We start from the raw sequence: 19040 nt of genomic DNA, 5'->3' as shown, positions 1-19040 counted from the left end.
TTTCAGGTAAAAGCCCTTCATAAGGAATGAGCAGGGCGCCTCCAGGATGGAGAGAGCAGCTTGTATTAAGCAAGACTGCTTGAACAGTACCTGCTCACCCGGTGACTCCTAGAAGAGGAAAGGCAGCAGACCCATTGGAATCTGTCACTTGCAAGTTCTGATCTAAGTTGTGCACAAAATACTGAAGCTCCATTCCTAATGACTTTAGATATGTCTTTGCATGGCTTGCAGAGGGCTGTACTTTACCATCTCTTGGTCAGGTAACGATGTGCAATGAGGGCTGACCTGCCAACAGATCCTAACAACAATTTTTAAAATCCAAAGTTGTTAAGTATGCAATAAAATATTAAAACTTAGATTGATTTGAAAAGCTTTTGAATATTTTGGATTGTGAACCTAATGCTCCAAGAAGGGTTAAGATTGGTTCATGAACCAATGTCAGATTATTGAGATTGGCTGAAGAGATTGAACCAGTGTAGGGAGTTGCCGTTTTCCACTAAAGCTTGCCATCATTACTGTTGGCAAACTGAGAACAGAAATCCAATTAATTTTAGTCTTTAAGTAGGACTAGATTTCTTTTTCCTCTTATATTACAAAAAAGCATCAAAACAGTGTAAATTTAGCTTCAAACATTTTCTGGGTTGATTTTCATTAAAACAGATATTAGTTGCTATATCTCGGCTTCATTTAACAAAGTGTTGCAAATTTAGCATGGTATCAATCGTTTGTCCTAAGAGAAGGAAATTCTGAAAGGAGTGAATCATTTGTCACTGGGAGTGTTTTGAGTTTAAAGGTGTTTGTTTTAAACGTGACCCCTTGGTTATGCTGAAATTATTCTTAACCTAATCCATTCATCAGGAAGTGGACTTTGTTTTGTTAGCTGTCTGGCTTTATTCTTCATTGTTATACCTGCTTTTGGGTATTTGTTAAAGAGCAGTAAATAAGGAAACATTGAACAGCTGGTTTTCAATGTTTGATTTTGGTTCCCACGAGAACAATTCACACCAAAAATATGATACTACTATTTCATTACTAGTATAATATAAGGGGAAAAATTATTTTTTTTTCCACAGTGATCTGTTTCAAAACTTTACTTGCTTATCTCCAAGGAGATCTTTAAAACTTTTGCCTTTTGGTGGAGATATCCCCACCTTTTTCTATGAAATAATTTAACCTCTGACACTGACAATAAATCTTTTGCAGAAAAACACTTTGGACATATGCAAATGAGTGAATACAAATGATGTTTGAATAAATTAATCCTGATCTTCAAGGTCAATGTCCTTTTGCTGATTAGCAAGTGAAATATAGATACGGATTGCTTATGCTAACTTTTTTGTAAATTTTTGGGAAACTTATCACAGATAATGTTAGAACTTTTCCAATCTCCAGTCTAGAATACCTGTAAAGTGTTTGACATTGGTGTGCTTTGAGTTTTATAAGCACAATGTCAGAGGTTGGGGATAAAGGTGAGTGTGGAAATGGAATAAATGGGTGTCCATTCAGTTATCAGATATTCCTGGTGCCTCAAATGTGTATAAATATCGTCTTGTATAAGTCTTAAATATCGTCTTGGGTTTGTTTGCATACTGCACAGAACTGAACAGGTTTAGACACTATGTATACAAAGATATTTTTATCAATAAGTATATTTTTGAAATAATAAAATGAAACAAATAGATGGGTCTATCTGCTCAAGGATAGATTTCCTGTTTTTGTTCTGAGCGTTCTCAGTCAGATCTATTGATATCAAGCTGGTGTTCTTCACTGACCACTGTTTCCTGCTGATGAACTGTCACCCACAGGACAACCAGCAGGTGGGCAAGGGAATATGGAAGCTCAATGTGAAACTGCTGACCCCAGAACACATCAAGGAGCTTAGAAGGGATAACCCCGGTAGGAGAACCGTAAAACCCATCGGAGTCTCCAGCAGCCTGGTGGGGAACATCTAGAGGTTCTTCATCCTCAGTTATGTTCAGAAGATGAGAGAGAGAGTGCAAGCAGTGGAGAAAATTGTCTAAAACACGAGAAAAGCATGAAGAACTTGCTCCTGCTGCAAACTCTGAGGTTCACTGTTGATAGTATCTCCAGGACAAAAACAAGCAAGCCTTGCTCTTTGCCTTGGAGGCTTCCAAGATAATTGTCTAGTTCAGAGTTCAGATCATGGAGCCAGATGAGATGTGCTCATGTTTGTCCTTCAAGAAGGTGCACAGGGAAGGAAGATCAGCAGCCTGAAGGAAGACGTTTGATCATTGTGCTCTCAGACTGACATCCTGAGGGTGCCAGACTATGACAGGCAGCCGTCAGACAGCGGGGCATCCCAGTCATTCCTGTCCTCTATCACGGAGGTCTTAGGTGACAGCACATGAGAGAGGCTGGGCCAACTGTTTATCTCTGGATGATCTGAACAAGGTCCTTGAGTAGAGAATAAAACTCCCAGAAGTGACCAGCTTTACTAGCTGAGTCATATTCAGCTCTGTGGTCTTGACAGGCCAGGACCTGCTGGAGCTGTGTGATAGTGTGCTTCTGGTAGGAAGCATGTGCAAATCCATGAGGAAAGGTATCATCGCCCCTGCCTACAAGCAGAAGGGGAGAGAGAGGAAATTAGAAATTGGTAACCAATTTCATTGCTGAACACAGATTCAAAATCCCAGCCTAAGGTAATCATCAACCGGGTCAGATCTGCTGTGCTCTGGGGTCAGTGATTTATCTTGTGCGGTACCAAGCAGGGTGATCTCTGAGAGCGTTGCACTCCTCAGGGATATGATTTGCCTATGTGCAGGATGGGGGGAGCAGTAGACACTTGCCTTATCAATATGGAGTAGGAAAAGGCCTATGACCAGATATTGCGCACCTACATGATGGATGTGCTCTCCAAATAAGCTTTGGAGAAGGCATCTGCAATTTGGATCAGTCTGCTCTATACCAACATTGATTAATGAGTGGGAATCTGAAAGCTTCCTGATCAGATCTGGAGTCAGGCAGGGCTGCCCACTCCTGCCATGTTTGTGTTTTTTATTAGGCCTTTTGTGTCCATCAGGAAGGATGTGAGCCTGAGAGGGGTGACTATTCCAGGCAGTGGAGGCCTGTAGGTCAAAGCCTCCCTATATGTGGACTGTTTTCAGCTCCGATCTGGTGTCAGTGCACAGACTTGTGAGAATCTGCGACCAGTTTGAACTGGCCTTGGGAGCCAAGGTAAATTTGAGGCAAGAGTGAGCCCATGTTCTTTGGGAACTGGGGCAATTGATGCTTTATCCTTGTCACTATCAGGACAGATTACGTGAAGGTGCTGGTCATATGATTTGGAGGACCTGGGCCGTGTGCAAAAAAAAAGGGAGAAATGTATTACCAAGAGGCAGAAACTAGGCAGTTGAGAACACTGCTCCCACACCATTGCTGGTAAATGCCTGGTCATCAGGTGTGAAGTACTCCATGGTGTTGCTATATGTGATTAGATTAGATTAGATTACTTACTGTGGAAACAGGCCCTTCGGCCCAACAAGTCCACACCGACCCGCCGAAGCGCAACCCACCCCTACCCCTACATTTACCCCTTTAACCTAACACTACGGGCAATTTAGCATGGCCAATTCACCTGACCCGCACATCTTTGTGACTGTGGGAGAAAACCGGAGCACCCGGAGGAAACCCACGCAGACACGGGGAGAATGTGCAAACTCCACACAGTCAGTCGCCTGAGTCGGGAATTGAACCCGGGTCTCTGGCGCTGTGAGGCAGCAGTGCTAACCACTGTGCCACCGTGCCGCCCATGTGGTGCAGGTTTAGCCCATTCTCAGAGCCTGTGCCTTTGTAGTTACCTGAGCCACCTTCCACTCCATCTGGAAGTCAAAAATGGACCAGGTCTGCAGGAACACAATGTACAAAGCTCTGGGTAAGGGGGAAAGGTCTGACAAATGCTGCCCTTCTCTTGTGTGGCTGCATCAAGCTGTATGTAGTCCCTTGGTCTGCGAACACCAAGTGCCACTATATATTGAGGATCTACGGGTACCTGGTGCATTGAAGGATGGGCCTGATCTCTTTATAGAATGCAAACTTGTCCATTGTGGAAGAATTCGCAAAGAAAAGCACTTTTTTGACCAGAAGTTCGTCAGGAAGTGCTCAACATGTAGTGTCCTTGAGACCCTGTGGAAAAGGAGGATGGATCCTATCATGTGGCCCCCAGAGCAGACTGTCAGTGACTTGGCAAAATGCCTCATCACCAGAACTTCCTAACAAGAACCAAGACCCAGCTTGGTTAATAGTGAGAAAGACACTAGCTGTGAGATCCTTTATGCACGTCTGGTTTCTGTGCGCCACTGCATGCTGCCCTCTTAAGTGGCTGCTGATGAGACTGCAAAGGCACATTCCAGGTGGGTGGAAGTCTGGAGAAAGATGCAGTGGTTTTTGTTAAGGTTTGTCCTGAGCAGCACCATGACACAGGACTCTATGCTCTACGAGGTGTTTCTTGCGACACACAAAGACAAACATTTGACTGTGCCTGGGAGACCATCAACACTGTGAAAGATGCTCTTTGGTCTACCTGAAACGTAAGTATTCCAGTGTAAAAAGTTAACCTTGACTGACTGTTGCAGACTTGCATGTTTCAAAGTCCAGGACTACGTGCTGAAGTTAACACTAAAGCCTGGGGCAGCTGCTGCCAAGGTGCAGTGTGGAAAGACCATTGTCTAAAGTCTTTCTGTAAATGTATAATAAGGGTCCATTCAGACTTTCTCTCTTGCTTCAAAATGAATATAAATAGTTTCTGCATAAGTAGAAAATGCCTTTGTTTTTACAACTGCAGTGAAGTTCTGAGAAATGTCACCATTCCAATCTTTGTGTTTTCTTTGCAAAGGCTGCTGAATTGATATAGAACCTTTTGTAAGTACTTCTGATTTTTTTTAAATGAATAAAGTACATTTTTAAAAAGCCAAGCATCGGCAAATCAAGGTCATGTTTGTAGACTGAAGAGGTATTTTTGAAAACAGAGTTTCTGTTGCTTCCACAGTTGTTGAGGCAGCATCATGAGCAGTGAGTAAATAGATAATCACTAACACCTTTGAATGTTTGTGGCCATGGTGTAAATGAAGAATGTTAAATGTTTAATGGATAGGTGGTGTTGGAAGACGAGGAGGTCATGAGGGTAGCTTTGGAACACCAGTCACTATTCAAATATAAGTCTGTGTTTACAAAAACTCTTAGCACATTTAGGAACAGAAAAAAAAGACAGTGCAGTTCACGTATTAATTGGCATTTAAAAGGAAATAGATTAAGGTTTGAATTTGGCTAACTCACTTGTCATCAATCCAATTTGCCTTGAGGCTTGCACTTGTGTGATAAGGTTCTGGATAATGATTGGCCATTATGTACTCTGTAAGCAGGTAAATGTAATAGCTACAAGCAAGGTTCATGTGTTTCTAACAACACATATCAGATTTTAACCTTGGACAACTGACAAGCCCCACAGAAATTCATTTCTCTGAATAGGCAAGATTGATCATGGATAGTAAAGCTGGAGCAAGCAAAACAACAGTAGTAAAAAATTTGCAATATCGCTGAAACTTTTAAATGATATGCTGATCTCGAATGCACAATATCATCATACCCAATGAAGTAGTGATTGAATAGTTGAAATGCCATTCTTGGTATGTTGATTGAAATCATGAAGCTGAATTTTCCTGTAAAGGGCAGGAAACTAGATGGATGGTTGTTTGTTTGTTTGTTTGTTTGTTTGAAGAACTGAACTTATTATTGTGGCAAGCTGTAATGTATATGATATCTGCAGGTGGTTTCTATTTAGTAGGAGAGGAAAAGCAATTAAAGGCAACATGTGGAGCATCTGTGGCAAGTGGAACCAGCAGCATTTCTACCCCTGTGGAAGAAAAAATCTCACCCACTGTCAAAGAAGTGCGTCAGGTCCACGAGTACAAAAGGGACAGGTTCACTGATCAATTAAGCTGACCATATAAGTCCAGAACTAGGCTGTTTCAATGGTTACCTGTATAAGGGTGTCATCATAATTACAAGGTCTTAGATCATAGAATTCCTTTCAAGCTGTCAGCCAGTCCATTAACATGTGTCACTTGGTAAACTCTGTCTTACCTTTCCCAAGATCAGCATTCTGAAGCACAAAACCATGGAAGCTGTTGTCCATGAGGAGCCCTTTTAATTGAAAATAGGTATGCAGTAAGTCAGAGGTAAGAGGGGAGAAAATAAATCTTTGTGAAAGTTAGTGGCGTGGCCATACATTGGTGAGCTACTACTTATTTTGAGCAGTACAAAGAGGATCAAGCAACCTAATTTTTTCCATGTTGGCAGTTTAAGGTAATCCTTGACTGGAGAATATCACTATTGACTCTGGCACTAGGTTTAGCTGCGTTTAAGCTGCCATCTTCAATCACTTTTTTTTAAACTGATCTAATTAAGTAGCTCGCTGTAATTATAGCATGCCAATTCAAATTTTAAAAGTTAAGTCTCCCTTCAAGAAATCTGGCAATGACATCAAGAACTCGAACAGTCAGTATGTCTTCTATCGGCACTGATTTTAGAACTCCATATTCAGATTTCTGTTTAATCTGTATAGGTACTTAAGATTCCTCTAGAAATTGAATTCTTTTGATAAAACACTTTACTTTATTTCACTTTAAAAACAAATGAACATTATTAGAAGTATCTGCGTTCTTAATAGTCTGATTAATTCAGTGGGTCTAATTGCAAAAGGTAAAAACTTGCTCAGCTTCAGACTTGGTGCTTAATTCTAAGGTAATACTGTATCTTGAACTGCTGCCTCTATGATATCCAGTCTGGAATTCTGCTTTCATTGACTGGGACTATTTGTGCAAGGATTATATCTCCTTCCATTTCTTCTCTGTAATTTTGTATTAAATTCTTTAATAAAGCTCAATTGTATTACTGGCTGTACTGTAATTGTGGATAGTCCAAGGCTTTAGCGTCATTGGGTGGATGCACTGCAGTTTCAGTCAATGGAAAATGTTAGGCAAACGTAATGACACTGTACGCAGTAATTTTTGCTTTAGTCATGTGACAAAGTGCTTTAATGTGGGAAGGGAAGCCATTAATGCCTGCATATGAACAGAAGGGAAGGGATGAAATCTGTAGCTTGTAGATACTGGTATGCAGCACTGGTGATTGTTCGTTAGAGAGATTTACAAACCAAACTTGAATTTTTAACATTTGTTGTTTGGAAAAAGTTTGAAGAAATATTTAGTGACATGGCACTCTTTCTGGAGTCACTACCTGTGTTCACAATCTGTTTTTGAGGGAAGACGATTACTCCTTGTGTGACTCGAACAACATTTCCCATTGGCACTACTAAAAATGTCACAGAACTATGCAAAGTAATCCTCAATATTTTCTGGCATCCTCTGTGGGAGAAATCAGAGTTAGCATTTCAAGTCCAATGACCCTTTAGACCCAGAAACGTTAACTCTGCTTTCTTTCCACAGATGCTGCCAAACCTGCTGGGTCTTTACAGCAATTTCTGATTTCCAGCATCTGCAATTCTTATTCTTTTTTTGTTCCTCCTGGGAAGTTTGAATAGATATAAATCCACAAACTGCGCTTTGTTTCTGCCTGTCTGGGATAGCATAAAAGATTTTCATTTTTTTATATAGGAGCATTTCTTTTGTCAAATTGGGAGCTTTCAATCAGGAACAATTATTTTGCACTTTAACATGCTCAAGAGAGAAGATGGAACTTGAAATAAATAAAACAGTATAAAACTACAGAAAAATATCCTCGGATTGGCAAATCTTCATACAATACTGTTTTGAACTCCATATGCGGTGATTGTGACACCAGGCTGAAAAGCAGATTGATAGTTGGAACGTTTTTTTTTCTCAATGGAGGAACATGGTCTGGAGAGAAGATAGGATTGAAGTGTTCAAATTGATCAGTTGATTAGGTTACTCCCAGTTTGAAAGGATATTGTTAGGGGATCTAGACAGCTGTTATGGACCAAGCCAGATTCCATCAAAACATTAAGAAATACCATTCAAAGAAAGGAACTAAATTAATAGTTGAAATGGGAGTTGTAGTGTTTGTCGTGAAATATTAATCCTGCCCCATTTTGTATCAAATTATAACTGCAGTGACATTATGTAAGGAAAAGTAAACTTTAAAAGATTTGAATAAATCTTATTACAACAGTTCTTGTTTTACTGCTTTACTTTCAGAAGTTACGTTTTGGTTTCATCTGTTTCATAAGCGTGTAACTGGAGTACACAATGATCTGGGGCAAGAACAACTGGTTTATGCCTGTCTATACCATATATATGATTTGGAAATGCCGGTGTTGGACTGGGGTGTACAAAGTTAAAAATCACACAACACCAGGTTATAGTCCAACAGGCTTAATTGGAAGCACACTAGCTTTCGGAGCATCGCTCCTTCATCAGGTGATAGTGGAAGGCTCGATCCTAACACAGAATTTATAGCAAAACCATATATATTCGAGTATATGTAAAAGTTGACCCCCTATTTTTGGCCAAAAAATCTGGAATTTTCCATATATCTCATGTAAAAGTAAATCCTTCACAGATAACAGGTCAACATTTGTGAGTTAAGGTAGTATCTTGTATGATGTATAATGAGGAAATGAAATGAATTTTTTTATTCTTATGTGATTTGATGTACAACTTACACCACTTCGGTGCAAAAGAGTCAGGTGACAACCAACCTCTTGGAATACTGTCATGTACCTAGTTGAGATTTTGAAATTTCTTATGTGAAAATGCCCTCCGGGAAAAAAAAAACCAAAAAATTAACAGCAGCGTTTAAACTTCAAGCTATTGAAGTTGCAGAGAAGACAAATAGCTGTAGAGCAGCAAGAGAATTTTTTACAAAGAGAATGGAGAAAGATAAATACCTTCAGACGATGCAAGACGAAAGTGTGCCAGCAGAGGTAACCCTAGCAAGTGACCACAATTGGTGAAAAATATTTGCTGAGTGGATACTTGAAAATTGTCAAAAGTGGAAAATGTTAGTCATGAAAACATCCAAATCCATGCACGAAACGAGTCAAAGAAGGGTGGAATTTCAGATTTTAAGGCAAGTGCTGGATGGTGCACAAGGTCTATGAGAAGGCATGACTGTACTTTGGCAGAGAACTAAGATTGCACAAAAGTTACCTGCTGAACTCTAAGATATTACAGTTTCACCAGTTTGTAATCTGAAATTGGCAGAAGGAAGGCTACAAGTTATCATGCATTGGAAACATGGACAAAATGCCTATTTCACTTGGCATATGGGAGAATCGAACCGTGAACCAAAAAGGAGAAAAAACAGCCAGTGGTTCTCACCTAAACTATGAGAAAAGTAAGTTTCCGTGAGTTCATTCTTGTATGGCTGATGGCACTAACTTTAAAAACAGCCATCGGTTTTAAGAGGAAAAACTTAGCTAAAAGAGGAATTTCCAAAATGAATGGTCATCCATAAGCATCCACAGGGCAGGTTGGATGTAGGTGGATGTAGAAAATGGATAGAGGAAGTTTTTGTAATTTACGACCTGGGGGATTACATAAGGAAAAGATTGCTCATGTAGGACTAGTTTAGATGACATTTAGTGAAGAATGTTGTTGCTAACACCCAATCGCATAACACTGACGTAGCTGTAATTCCTGGCTTACAAGTGTTTTGCAACCAACAGATGTTGGTTTCAATAAGCCATTTAAGGACCTGATGAGAATGAAGTGGAATAACTGGATGTTTGATGGAGAAAAGACATACATGAAAGGAGGCAGTATGTGGCTCCATCACGGCCACTGCAAATGGATCGTTGATGCGTGGAAGGAAATAAAAGCTGAGACTACTTTCAAATCATGCAAGAAATATGGAATTTCGAATGCTTTGGGCAGTACAAAGAATGATTATCAATGGGATGACATACGTGATGATGAAGAAGCAGATGGTGTACTACTGCTAACTTGCAGACAGCAAAGATGAAGAGGATCCATACGATGATATAATTCAGTCTGATTTATGAAGCTTTATTTGGTGAAGGTGGTGAACAGTGATTTTGCAGACTTTTAAATAACTTTTGTTCTTGATAAGTTTAATTTAAAATGTAATGTGTAATTGTGATTTAAAGCCATATTATTTCAGTTTCACTTTTTGTGTGTATAAATAAAAGCTTAATTTTTCTTTCTATTGTCTTTATCTGGTAATTACCATAAATCCGTTGTGTTTTTTCCCTTTATTCGTTTAGAGATCAATTGGGCTTCTGTTAATTATATGGTATTTTGATTTATAGCATGACTTTTCAGTCCCTTAAAAGTAGTATCCATGTAATAATTGACCTGATAAATTTAACCTTAAAAAATAATTTTAGAAAATTAGACATTCACATGGATATATATGGTAAATAAACTGTGAACATTAAAACTACTGAACTTTTTACTCATTTCACAATCTTTTATAGTTGGTGCTTGAAAGGAAAAAAATTGAGCTTGAGATGGGTCTTGAGTGATTCTCTTAAATATTGACCTGCTCGAGTAAGCACAATGCAGTAAACAAAACTTGTTAATTATTTCCTATCTTTTGGCTCCAAGTGTTGTCATTTTCTGTTTTTTTTCTTTGAACAGGGGTTTATTACCTGTTGTGTGCCAGGCTTGATTGTGTTCAGTATAATTTTGCAATATCATACTATTAGTTACTCCCACGTTTTACATTAATCAAATGACTGATATCTGTTGAGAATGAACATGTGAAAAGACATCTTTGACAGTACACACTAGTAACCTATATAAAGGTGTAAATAATGGGAATATTTTAGTGAATAAGTAGTTGAAAAGTCTTTCTTTAATGATGAGCAAACAGGGTGAGGGACAATGTATATGTCAGCACTCTCATCTTGAGATACTTTTAGATCTGTATCTCCTTGTAGCACTCTTGGATTAAAGCATAAGATAAGGCAATATCTATCTAATAAAGCACCTTTTTTTTTGCATTGTTCTTGTTGTGATTCTATTTTGCTGTGCATGTAGGGCTAGTTTTTGCAGTCAGAAAATTATTTGGACCTATTCCAATTCTTGGCTTTTAAAGATGTGCATAAAGGCCACCACTTGTTTTATCCCCTCCCACTCCACAAAGGACTTGCAAATCCTGGCTGCCTCCACTGCCAAATCCAAGCCACCCGATGCCTGAAGGAAGAACACTCCATCTTCCACCTTGGGACCCTCCAACCGCATGAAATCAACATAGATTTCCCCAGTTTCCTTATCTCCCCTCTCCTCCCGTGCCCCCAAACGTTATCCCTCATCCAAACCCCCAACTCGGTACTGCCTTCATGAGCTGTCTAACCTGTCCATCTTCCTTCCCGCTTATCCACTCCACCCTGTGGGTTTGTAATGTGCTGTCAAAACATCCCTTGACAAATTGCTGGAGTACATCTTGTTGATGGTATGTTGATAGTCTGACCACTGTACAATGGAGGAAATTACATTTTGGAACAGGCCAGAGGTGGTATCTGGGCAGATTGTCATGATTGAGTGTAGGAGCAAGGGGAGTGTATTTTATTCTCTCTTCACTAGTCTGCTTTATATTGTGTGCAGGCTTTAAGGGGTCAGGAGGGAGTGTTAACCCAAGCCTAATATTGTTCAGGTTTATTGCATATGGGCACAGCTTCATTTAAAAAGCACTGGAGGAAATAGTGGAAGCTCTGAGGATCAATTTCCAATCCTTGCAGCTCAGGTACCAAATGATTGGAGGTCTGCATGTTTTGTACTATTATTGAAAGAGTGAGAGAGACAGACCAAATAATAGTCTGACGTTGGTGGGAAAATTACGAGAACCAATATTGAGAGATGGGGACAACTTACTAAGAGAGAAACTGATCAATCAAAGATCAGTGGTTAGCACTGCTGCCTCACCGCGCCAGAGACCTGGGTTCAGGCGACTGACTGTATGGAGTTTGCACATTCTCCCCGTGTCTGTGTGGGTTTCCTCTGGGTGCTCCGGTTTCCTCCCACAGTCCAAAAAAAGTGCAGGTTAGGTGAATTGGCCATGCTAAATTGCCTGTAGTGTTAGGTGAAGGGGTAAATGTAGGGGAATGGGTCTGGGTGGATTGCGCTTCGGCGGGTCGGTGTAGACTTGGGCCGAAGGGCCTGTTTCCACACTAAGTAATCTAATCTAAAAGATAGTCTGTACTGATTTGTTAAGGTAAGTTCACGTCTTTCTTGATTTACTTTTTGAGGCAGTAACAGCAGAATTGGATGTTCTCTACGTGGATTGTAGCTTACAGTTGACAAGGACCCAAATGGCTAGTTCTCCCTGTATTCCATGAGATCTAACCTTGTAAATCAGTCTCCCATGGGGAACCTTGTCAAACGCCTTACTGAAGTCCATATAGATCACATCTACTGCTCTGCCCTCATCAATCTTCTTTGTTACTTCTTCAAAAAAACTCAATCAAGTTTGTGAGACATGATTTCCCACGCACAAAGCCATGTTGACTATCCTGAATCAGTCCTGCCAATCAACCTTTCCAAATACATGTACATCCTGTCCCTCAGGATTCCCTCCAACAACTTGCCCACCACTGACGTCAGGCTCACTGGTCTATAGTTCCCTGGCTTGTCTTTATACACTTATAAACTTTAATGGTAAGTTCCTAGGAAGTGCAGGTTCATCACTCCTTGAAAGTGGAGTCGCAGGTAGATAGGATAGTGAAGAAGGCGTTTGGTATGCTTTCCTTTATTGGTCAGAGTATTGAGTACAGGAGTTGGGAGGACATGTTGCGGCTGTACAGGATATTGGTTAGGCCACTGTTGGAATATTGCGTGCAATTCTGGTCTCCTTCCTATTGGAAAGATGTTGTGAAACTTGAAAGGGTTCAAAAAAAATTCACAAGGATGTTGCCAGGGTTGGAGGATCTGAGCTACAGGGAAAGGCTGAACAGGCTGAACAGGCTGGGGCTGTTTTCCCTGGAGCGTCGTAGGCTGAGGGGTGACCTTAGAGGTTTACAAAATTGAGGGGCATGGATAGGGTAAATAAGCAAAGTCTTTTCCCTGGGGTCTGGGAGTCCAGAACTAGAGGGCATAGGTTTAGCATGAGAGGGAAAGATATAAAAGAGACCTAAGGGGCACCCTTTTCATGCAGAGGTTGGTATGTGTGTGGAATGAGCTGCCAGAGGATGTGGTGGAGGCTGGTACAATTGCAACATTTTAAGAGGCATTTGGATGGGTATATGAATAGGAAGGGCTTGGAGGGATATGGGTTGGGTGCTGGCAGGTGGGACTCGATTGGGTTGGGATATCTGGTCGGCGTGGACAGGTTGGACTGAAGGGTCTGTTTCCATGCTGTACATCTCTATGACTCTATGACTACATGGCAAAAATCAAACCTATGGGACACCGCTGGGGAGTTGGAGCCAAAATTGACTCAGTAATAAGAAGTCAAGCGTAACTGTTAATAGGTGCTTTTACAAGTAGAAACAGTTTTCCAGGGTGGTCCACAGGGCTAAGTTGGGTCCATTGTTATGTGATATTTACTTATTATTTCAACCAAGGTGAGAAGAATATTTCGAAAATTAGCAGATGTGTAGGGAATAGATGGTGACATCTTGAAAAAAGTCCATATTACAGAGGAGGAAGTGCTAGATTCTTGAAACACATAAAAGTGGATAAACCCCCAAAACCTAATCAGGTGTACCTGAGAACTCTGTGTGAAGCAAGGGAAATGATTACTGGGCCCCTTGCTGAGATATTTGTATCATCGATAGTCAGAGGTGAGGTGTCGGAAGACTGGAGGTTGGCTAAGGTGCTGCCACTATTTAAGAAGAGTGATAAGGACAAACCAAGGAACTATAGACCAGTGAGCCTGACATCGGTGGTGGGCAAGCTGTTGGAGGGAATCCTGAGGGACAGGATTTACACTTATTTGGAAAGGCAAGGACTGATTAGGGAGAGTCAACATGGCTTTGGCATGGGGAATCATGTCTCACAAACTTGACAGAGTTTTTTGAAGTAACAAAAAGAATTGACGAGGGCAGAGCAGTAGACATAATCTATATGGACATCAGTAAGGCATTCGACAAGGTTCCCCATGGGATGCTGGTTATCAAGGTTAGACCTCATGGAAGCTGAAAATGTGTTGCTGGAAAAGTGCAGCAGGTCAGGCAGCATCCAATGAACAGGAGAATCGATGTTTCGGGCATAAGCCCTTCTTAGACCTCATGGAAGACATGGAGAACTAGCCATTTGGATACAGAACTGGCTCAAAGGTAGAAGGCAGAGGGTGGTGGTGGAGGGTTGTTTTTCAGACTGGAGGCCTGCTACCAGTGGAGTGCTGCAAGGATTGGTGCTGGGTCCACTATTATATCATTATATAAATGATTTGGATGTGAGCATAAGAAGTATAGTTAGTAAGTTTGTAGATAACCCCAAAATTGGAGGTGTAATGGGTAGCAAAGAGGGTTACCTCAGATTACAACAGGATCTTGACCAGATGGGACAATGGGCTGAGAAGTGGCAGATGGAGTTTAATTTAGGTAAACGCGAGGTGCTGCATTTTGGGAAAGCAAATCTTAGCAGGACTTATACACTTAATGGTAAGGTCCTAGGGAGTGTTGCTGAACAAAGAGACCTTTGGAGTGCAGATTCATAGCTCCTTGACAGTGGAGTCACAGGTAGATAGGATAGTGAAGAAGGCGTTTGGTATGCTTTCGTTTATTGGTCAGAGTATTGAGTACAGGAGTTGGGAGGTCATGTTGTGGCTGTACAGGGCATTGGTTAGGCTACTTTTGGAATATTGCATGCAATTCTGGTCTCCTTCCTATTGGAAAGATGTTGTGAAACTTGAAAGGGTTCAGAAAAGATTCACAAGGATGTTGCCAGGTTTGGAGGCTTTGAGATATAAGGAGAGGCTGAATAGGCTGGGGCTGTTTTCTCTGGGGCATCAGAGGCTGAGGGGTGACTTCTAGAGTTTTATAAGGGGCATGGATAGGGTAAATAGACAAAAATCTCTTCCCAGGGGTGGAGAATCCAAAAGTAGAGGCATAGGTTTAGGGTGAGAGGGGAAAGATATAAAGGAAACATAAGGGGCGAACTCTTTCACGCAGACGTACGTGTGTGGAATGAGCTGCCAGAGGAAGTGGTAAAGGTTAGTACAAATGCAACATTTAAAAGGCATCTGGATGGGTATATGAATAGGAATGGTTTGGAGGGATATGGGCCAGGTGCTGACAGGTGGCACTGGATAGAGTTGGGATATCTGGTCAGTATGAATGAGTTGGACCAAAGCGTCTGTTTCTGTTCTGTACATCTCAATGACTCCATGACAACAATTGGCCAAGTAACTGATAGTGAAGTGGATGGTAGTTGATTGCAGAATGACATTAGTTTGGCTGAATGTACAGAAGAGAGGAAAATGGAATTCCAATCTGGAGAAATGTTATGCATTTGGAGAGGGCAAATAAAGCAAAAAATTGATAATTAGAGGGTATTAACAAATGCAGAGGAAGTGAGTCCTTGGAAAACGTGATGACAAAGGCATGTAGGACACTTTGGTAATAGATTGAATACAAAAGCAGGGATGTAATGCTGGAACCATGTAAAGTACTGGTTATGCTACATTGGAGTTTTGTGTTTAGATCTGAACACCACCCCTTCTGATGTAACATGGAGGTAGCAGGTGTTTCAGTGAAGCCTAAGCATTTTAAGATGATTTGAGGCTGATTTAGATTGGTCAGTATTGAAAAAGAGAAACAGTGCGTTGCATAAAAAATAAATGTATCTGCTATAGCAATGAACACTCAACCAACTTTGAAAGGGGAAGAGGAAGTTATAAAGACATGAGAAATGAAACCACAAGGAGGCAGATATTGACTACCCAAATATTTAGCCTTCATTTGGTTCAGTGGAAATATGGCAGGATTGACACAGTGATCAGCAAGAATTGTGTGTATGTCCAGAGGAAAAGATGTGCAGGAACTGTGAATAACCACAAGTTCACAAGACAATGTCCAACATGTGGATCACACCAAGAGCTTATGGAAATTTGAATCATTTGGGAAGGATGCGTGAAACAGAGGAATATGGTAAAGAATTTATCCAAGACCGAGTGAAAGGTTAGATGGGAAGGAACAGGAAACTAAATACCCAAACCCTGGAAAATGATACTGTGAATCCAATAGACGTCAAAACAACAAAACTGTATCAAATGTTGAGGTGGAACAGTTCTCCAAATAGACATGCCCATGCCATTTGGATTGGGAAGGTGGTGAGAAATCTCAAACAGAAATCTCATGCCAAAGCATAGATTAACCAAGACACTCAGACGATATGAGAAAATCTTTTCTAAAAATGTGAAAGAAGAAAAAAATGTTATGCAAAGAAATTAAATATCCCAACCTGAAGCCCTACGGAAAAGTGATTTGAAAGCCAGGAACAAGTTGGAGGGACACAAAGGAAAGGGATATAACTGCATGTTCTGTGTCACAGAACTGACTAGCTCTCTTTCCTGGGGTTGAACAGTTGGAAGTGTTGTAACTGATCTCAGACTATGAGCTAAAGAAGATGTGACAGAGATTAAAGGTACCACACCTATTGATTTGCAGCCAGAGATTCCAGAGGCCAATATTGAAAGACATAAGCTCTTGATAAAAAAAGTAAAGAGGGCTAATTCAAAGTTCAAGCAGCTAAAAATGTGATTTCCAGAGACATGCAGCAATCCAAGGTAACAGCTGGAGGTAGAAAATAAAGCCACTGACTTTGAAAGACTTAAGGTTAAGCACTGCATAACGTGTTGTGCTGAAAATGAGCATTATGGAAGAGAAATTGCAAGCTGTGCAGTTAGAGGAGACATCCAAGGAGTTCTAGACCAAATAGGTCAAAACTTCAATAGCATGTAAGTTTAAACAGAAGAATTTGAACTTGAAGTACTGTACTGAGGTCACAAAACCAATTTGATGAACTGCAGAATTAGCTGAGTACTATTACTCAGTGGAAGAATGATTTAGAGAAGAGAAATGCTGGAGTGCTTAAGAGGAAATGATAAAATTTAAAATGGCGAGCAGGAAGCTAAATAAACTAGAACATTGGCAAACAAAATGGACGGAAGAGGATGATTAGCTGCAGGATTGAAAAGTCTGAAGAATAGCAGCTTTGCCATATTCATGGATTTTGCAAGGAGTCTTACTGCAAAGAAATGAAGTAAATGTAACTTGCTGATCTGTTAGAATTAAGAGTTTATCTCAAAGCTCTATGACAAAGAGACTTAAAAAATTCCACTCCTGATGTTTTGGGCATCATTTAAAATAGAACCATGTGCCTTCAAAAGGTGTCTGCCAAGTGATGTATTTCTGTCCATCCTTGTAACATGTTGTGGCTGCACTCTCATAAAATTCAAACATTAGCATAGCCATTTCACTGGACTTCAATTGGAGATGTACAGCTTTTATGCTTTACTTTGGATCATTAACTGGCAAGTTATTTTATTTTAAATTATATCATGCAGTATCACAGCCAATTTGTCGAGTGATTTAAAGTCTAATTACAAGTACAGTTATAGTTCCTACTTGGATGTGAAGCATCAATTAAAGGGTGAACTTGACCAGAAGCCATAAGTTATCAAAGTTCTCTTGAAATTTAAATGAAATATTTTTAAAATAACACATTTTCATAACCAACTTCTAGTTATTTCTGTAACAACATGTAAACATAGCTTCTGGTTGTTTGTCAAAGGCAACAAAAAAGTCTGGAAATTGCATTCACCTCCTGTCTTCAACACCATACCATTTCAATTTTTTTAGCCTCAAATGTCCATTCGAATTTCATTTGTAGTATTGTTTGTCTGTTCTACATGAGATGTTGATCACAGAAATCATAGAATTGTCTTTTAAGTACGCACTGAATCGTACTGAAGCCAACATGAATGTAAAATATATGCTAGTGTGATTTAAGACTGAGATATTATGGCCATAACTCATTTCTGATTGCATGGTAGGAAGTTCTTTCTTTATATCCACATCCCTGCTGCAAGATAGTTAAGCATTTAATTTTTTAATCAGCCTGTTTGGATATGTTGTGATGTGTTCTGTCACAAGTGGGACTTGAATGTTGATCCAGGAGAAGGGACACTTCCATTGTGCTGCAAGACTCCTTCAGAGACATTGAGACATTGAGCAATTTTATCCTGTCACTTTGTTGCGTGTAATTTGTATTCTTGTATTACAAAGTTGTTGGTTCAGTTAATTAATCCTAAAGTTGGTGGGATGGGTGCTTGAGGTGGAAGCAGAGAATTTGTTCCTTTCAATATTTGTGTGATTGACTTGTAAATTTTTAATGAGCTCTAATTGTTTTTTTTCTCTCTTTTTCCTTCTTCACCCCCTTCCAGGTGTCCGTATTTGGCTATACATCTTTCCCCTGCCATTCCAGTGTTTGCAATAGTTCTCTTTATCTTTGTAATGGCAATGTTACTCCGTACCAGCTTCAGTGATCCTGGTGTGCTACCACGTGCTGAGCCAGATGAGGCTGCATTTGTGGAGATGGAAATAGGTAGGAAAAACCGAACACAAAGTAATTGACTTGGATTCAATGTCTTTTTTTCCATTCTTACATGACTGCAAAAGCATCACTTTCCGAGATGGGAGTTTTAACTGCTAGTTTGTAGTTTGCTTGACTGTTAGCATGGTGAAATGTTCCTTGGTTCAGAATTCTTCTACGATGTATGTAGGACTTCTCATGGTTTTCAAAAAGCTTTGGATAGTTTCTGTCCAGTTTTCAGTCGAAGCAAGTCGACAATTTATTTGAAGTTGCACTTGACCACATCATTGTCATACTTTGAGATGAAGACTCTTTCCTGCATTGGTGGTGTCACTTCCATCTGCCCCAATGTTATATTTACCAACCTTGCCACTAAGGTCCTTGTGGAATCAACTATTTTTGTTTTGTCTGTGTTATTCCTTCTTGAAATGAAACACAGCTGTGCATTAAATTTAATTTGCCCATTCAACTTATTTGCCTGTCCCCTTTGAAATTCTACACTATCCTTCTTGTAGAACATAATACTTCTAAGTTTTGTATCAA

At 40.2% G+C, this 19040-nt stretch overlaps 1 protein-coding gene across 1 annotated transcript in view; it reads left to right on the top strand.

Moving 5' to 3' along the window:
- Positions 1–19040, top strand: part of zdhhc9 (zDHHC palmitoyltransferase 9) — a 111916-nt gene that overhangs the window by 56539 nt on the left and 36337 nt on the right. Inside the window, exon 2 of the mRNA XM_087992053.1 lies at positions 18349–18509. Coding sequence (XP_087848179.1) covers positions 18349–18509 — 161 coding nt within the window. The remainder of the gene's footprint in view (positions 1–18348; positions 18510–19040) is intronic.

Source organism: Chiloscyllium plagiosum, unplaced genomic scaffold (genome assembly GCF_037043375.1).
Source record: "Chiloscyllium plagiosum isolate Xiang-an unplaced genomic scaffold, Cpla_swu_hap1 HiC_scaffold_11, whole genome shotgun sequence".
In the NCBI taxonomy this organism is placed as follows: domain Eukaryota; kingdom Metazoa; phylum Chordata; class Chondrichthyes; order Orectolobiformes; family Hemiscylliidae; genus Chiloscyllium; species Chiloscyllium plagiosum.
Note: the sequence above shows the minus strand (reverse complement) of the source record. Positions and strands in the feature narration are given on the sequence as shown.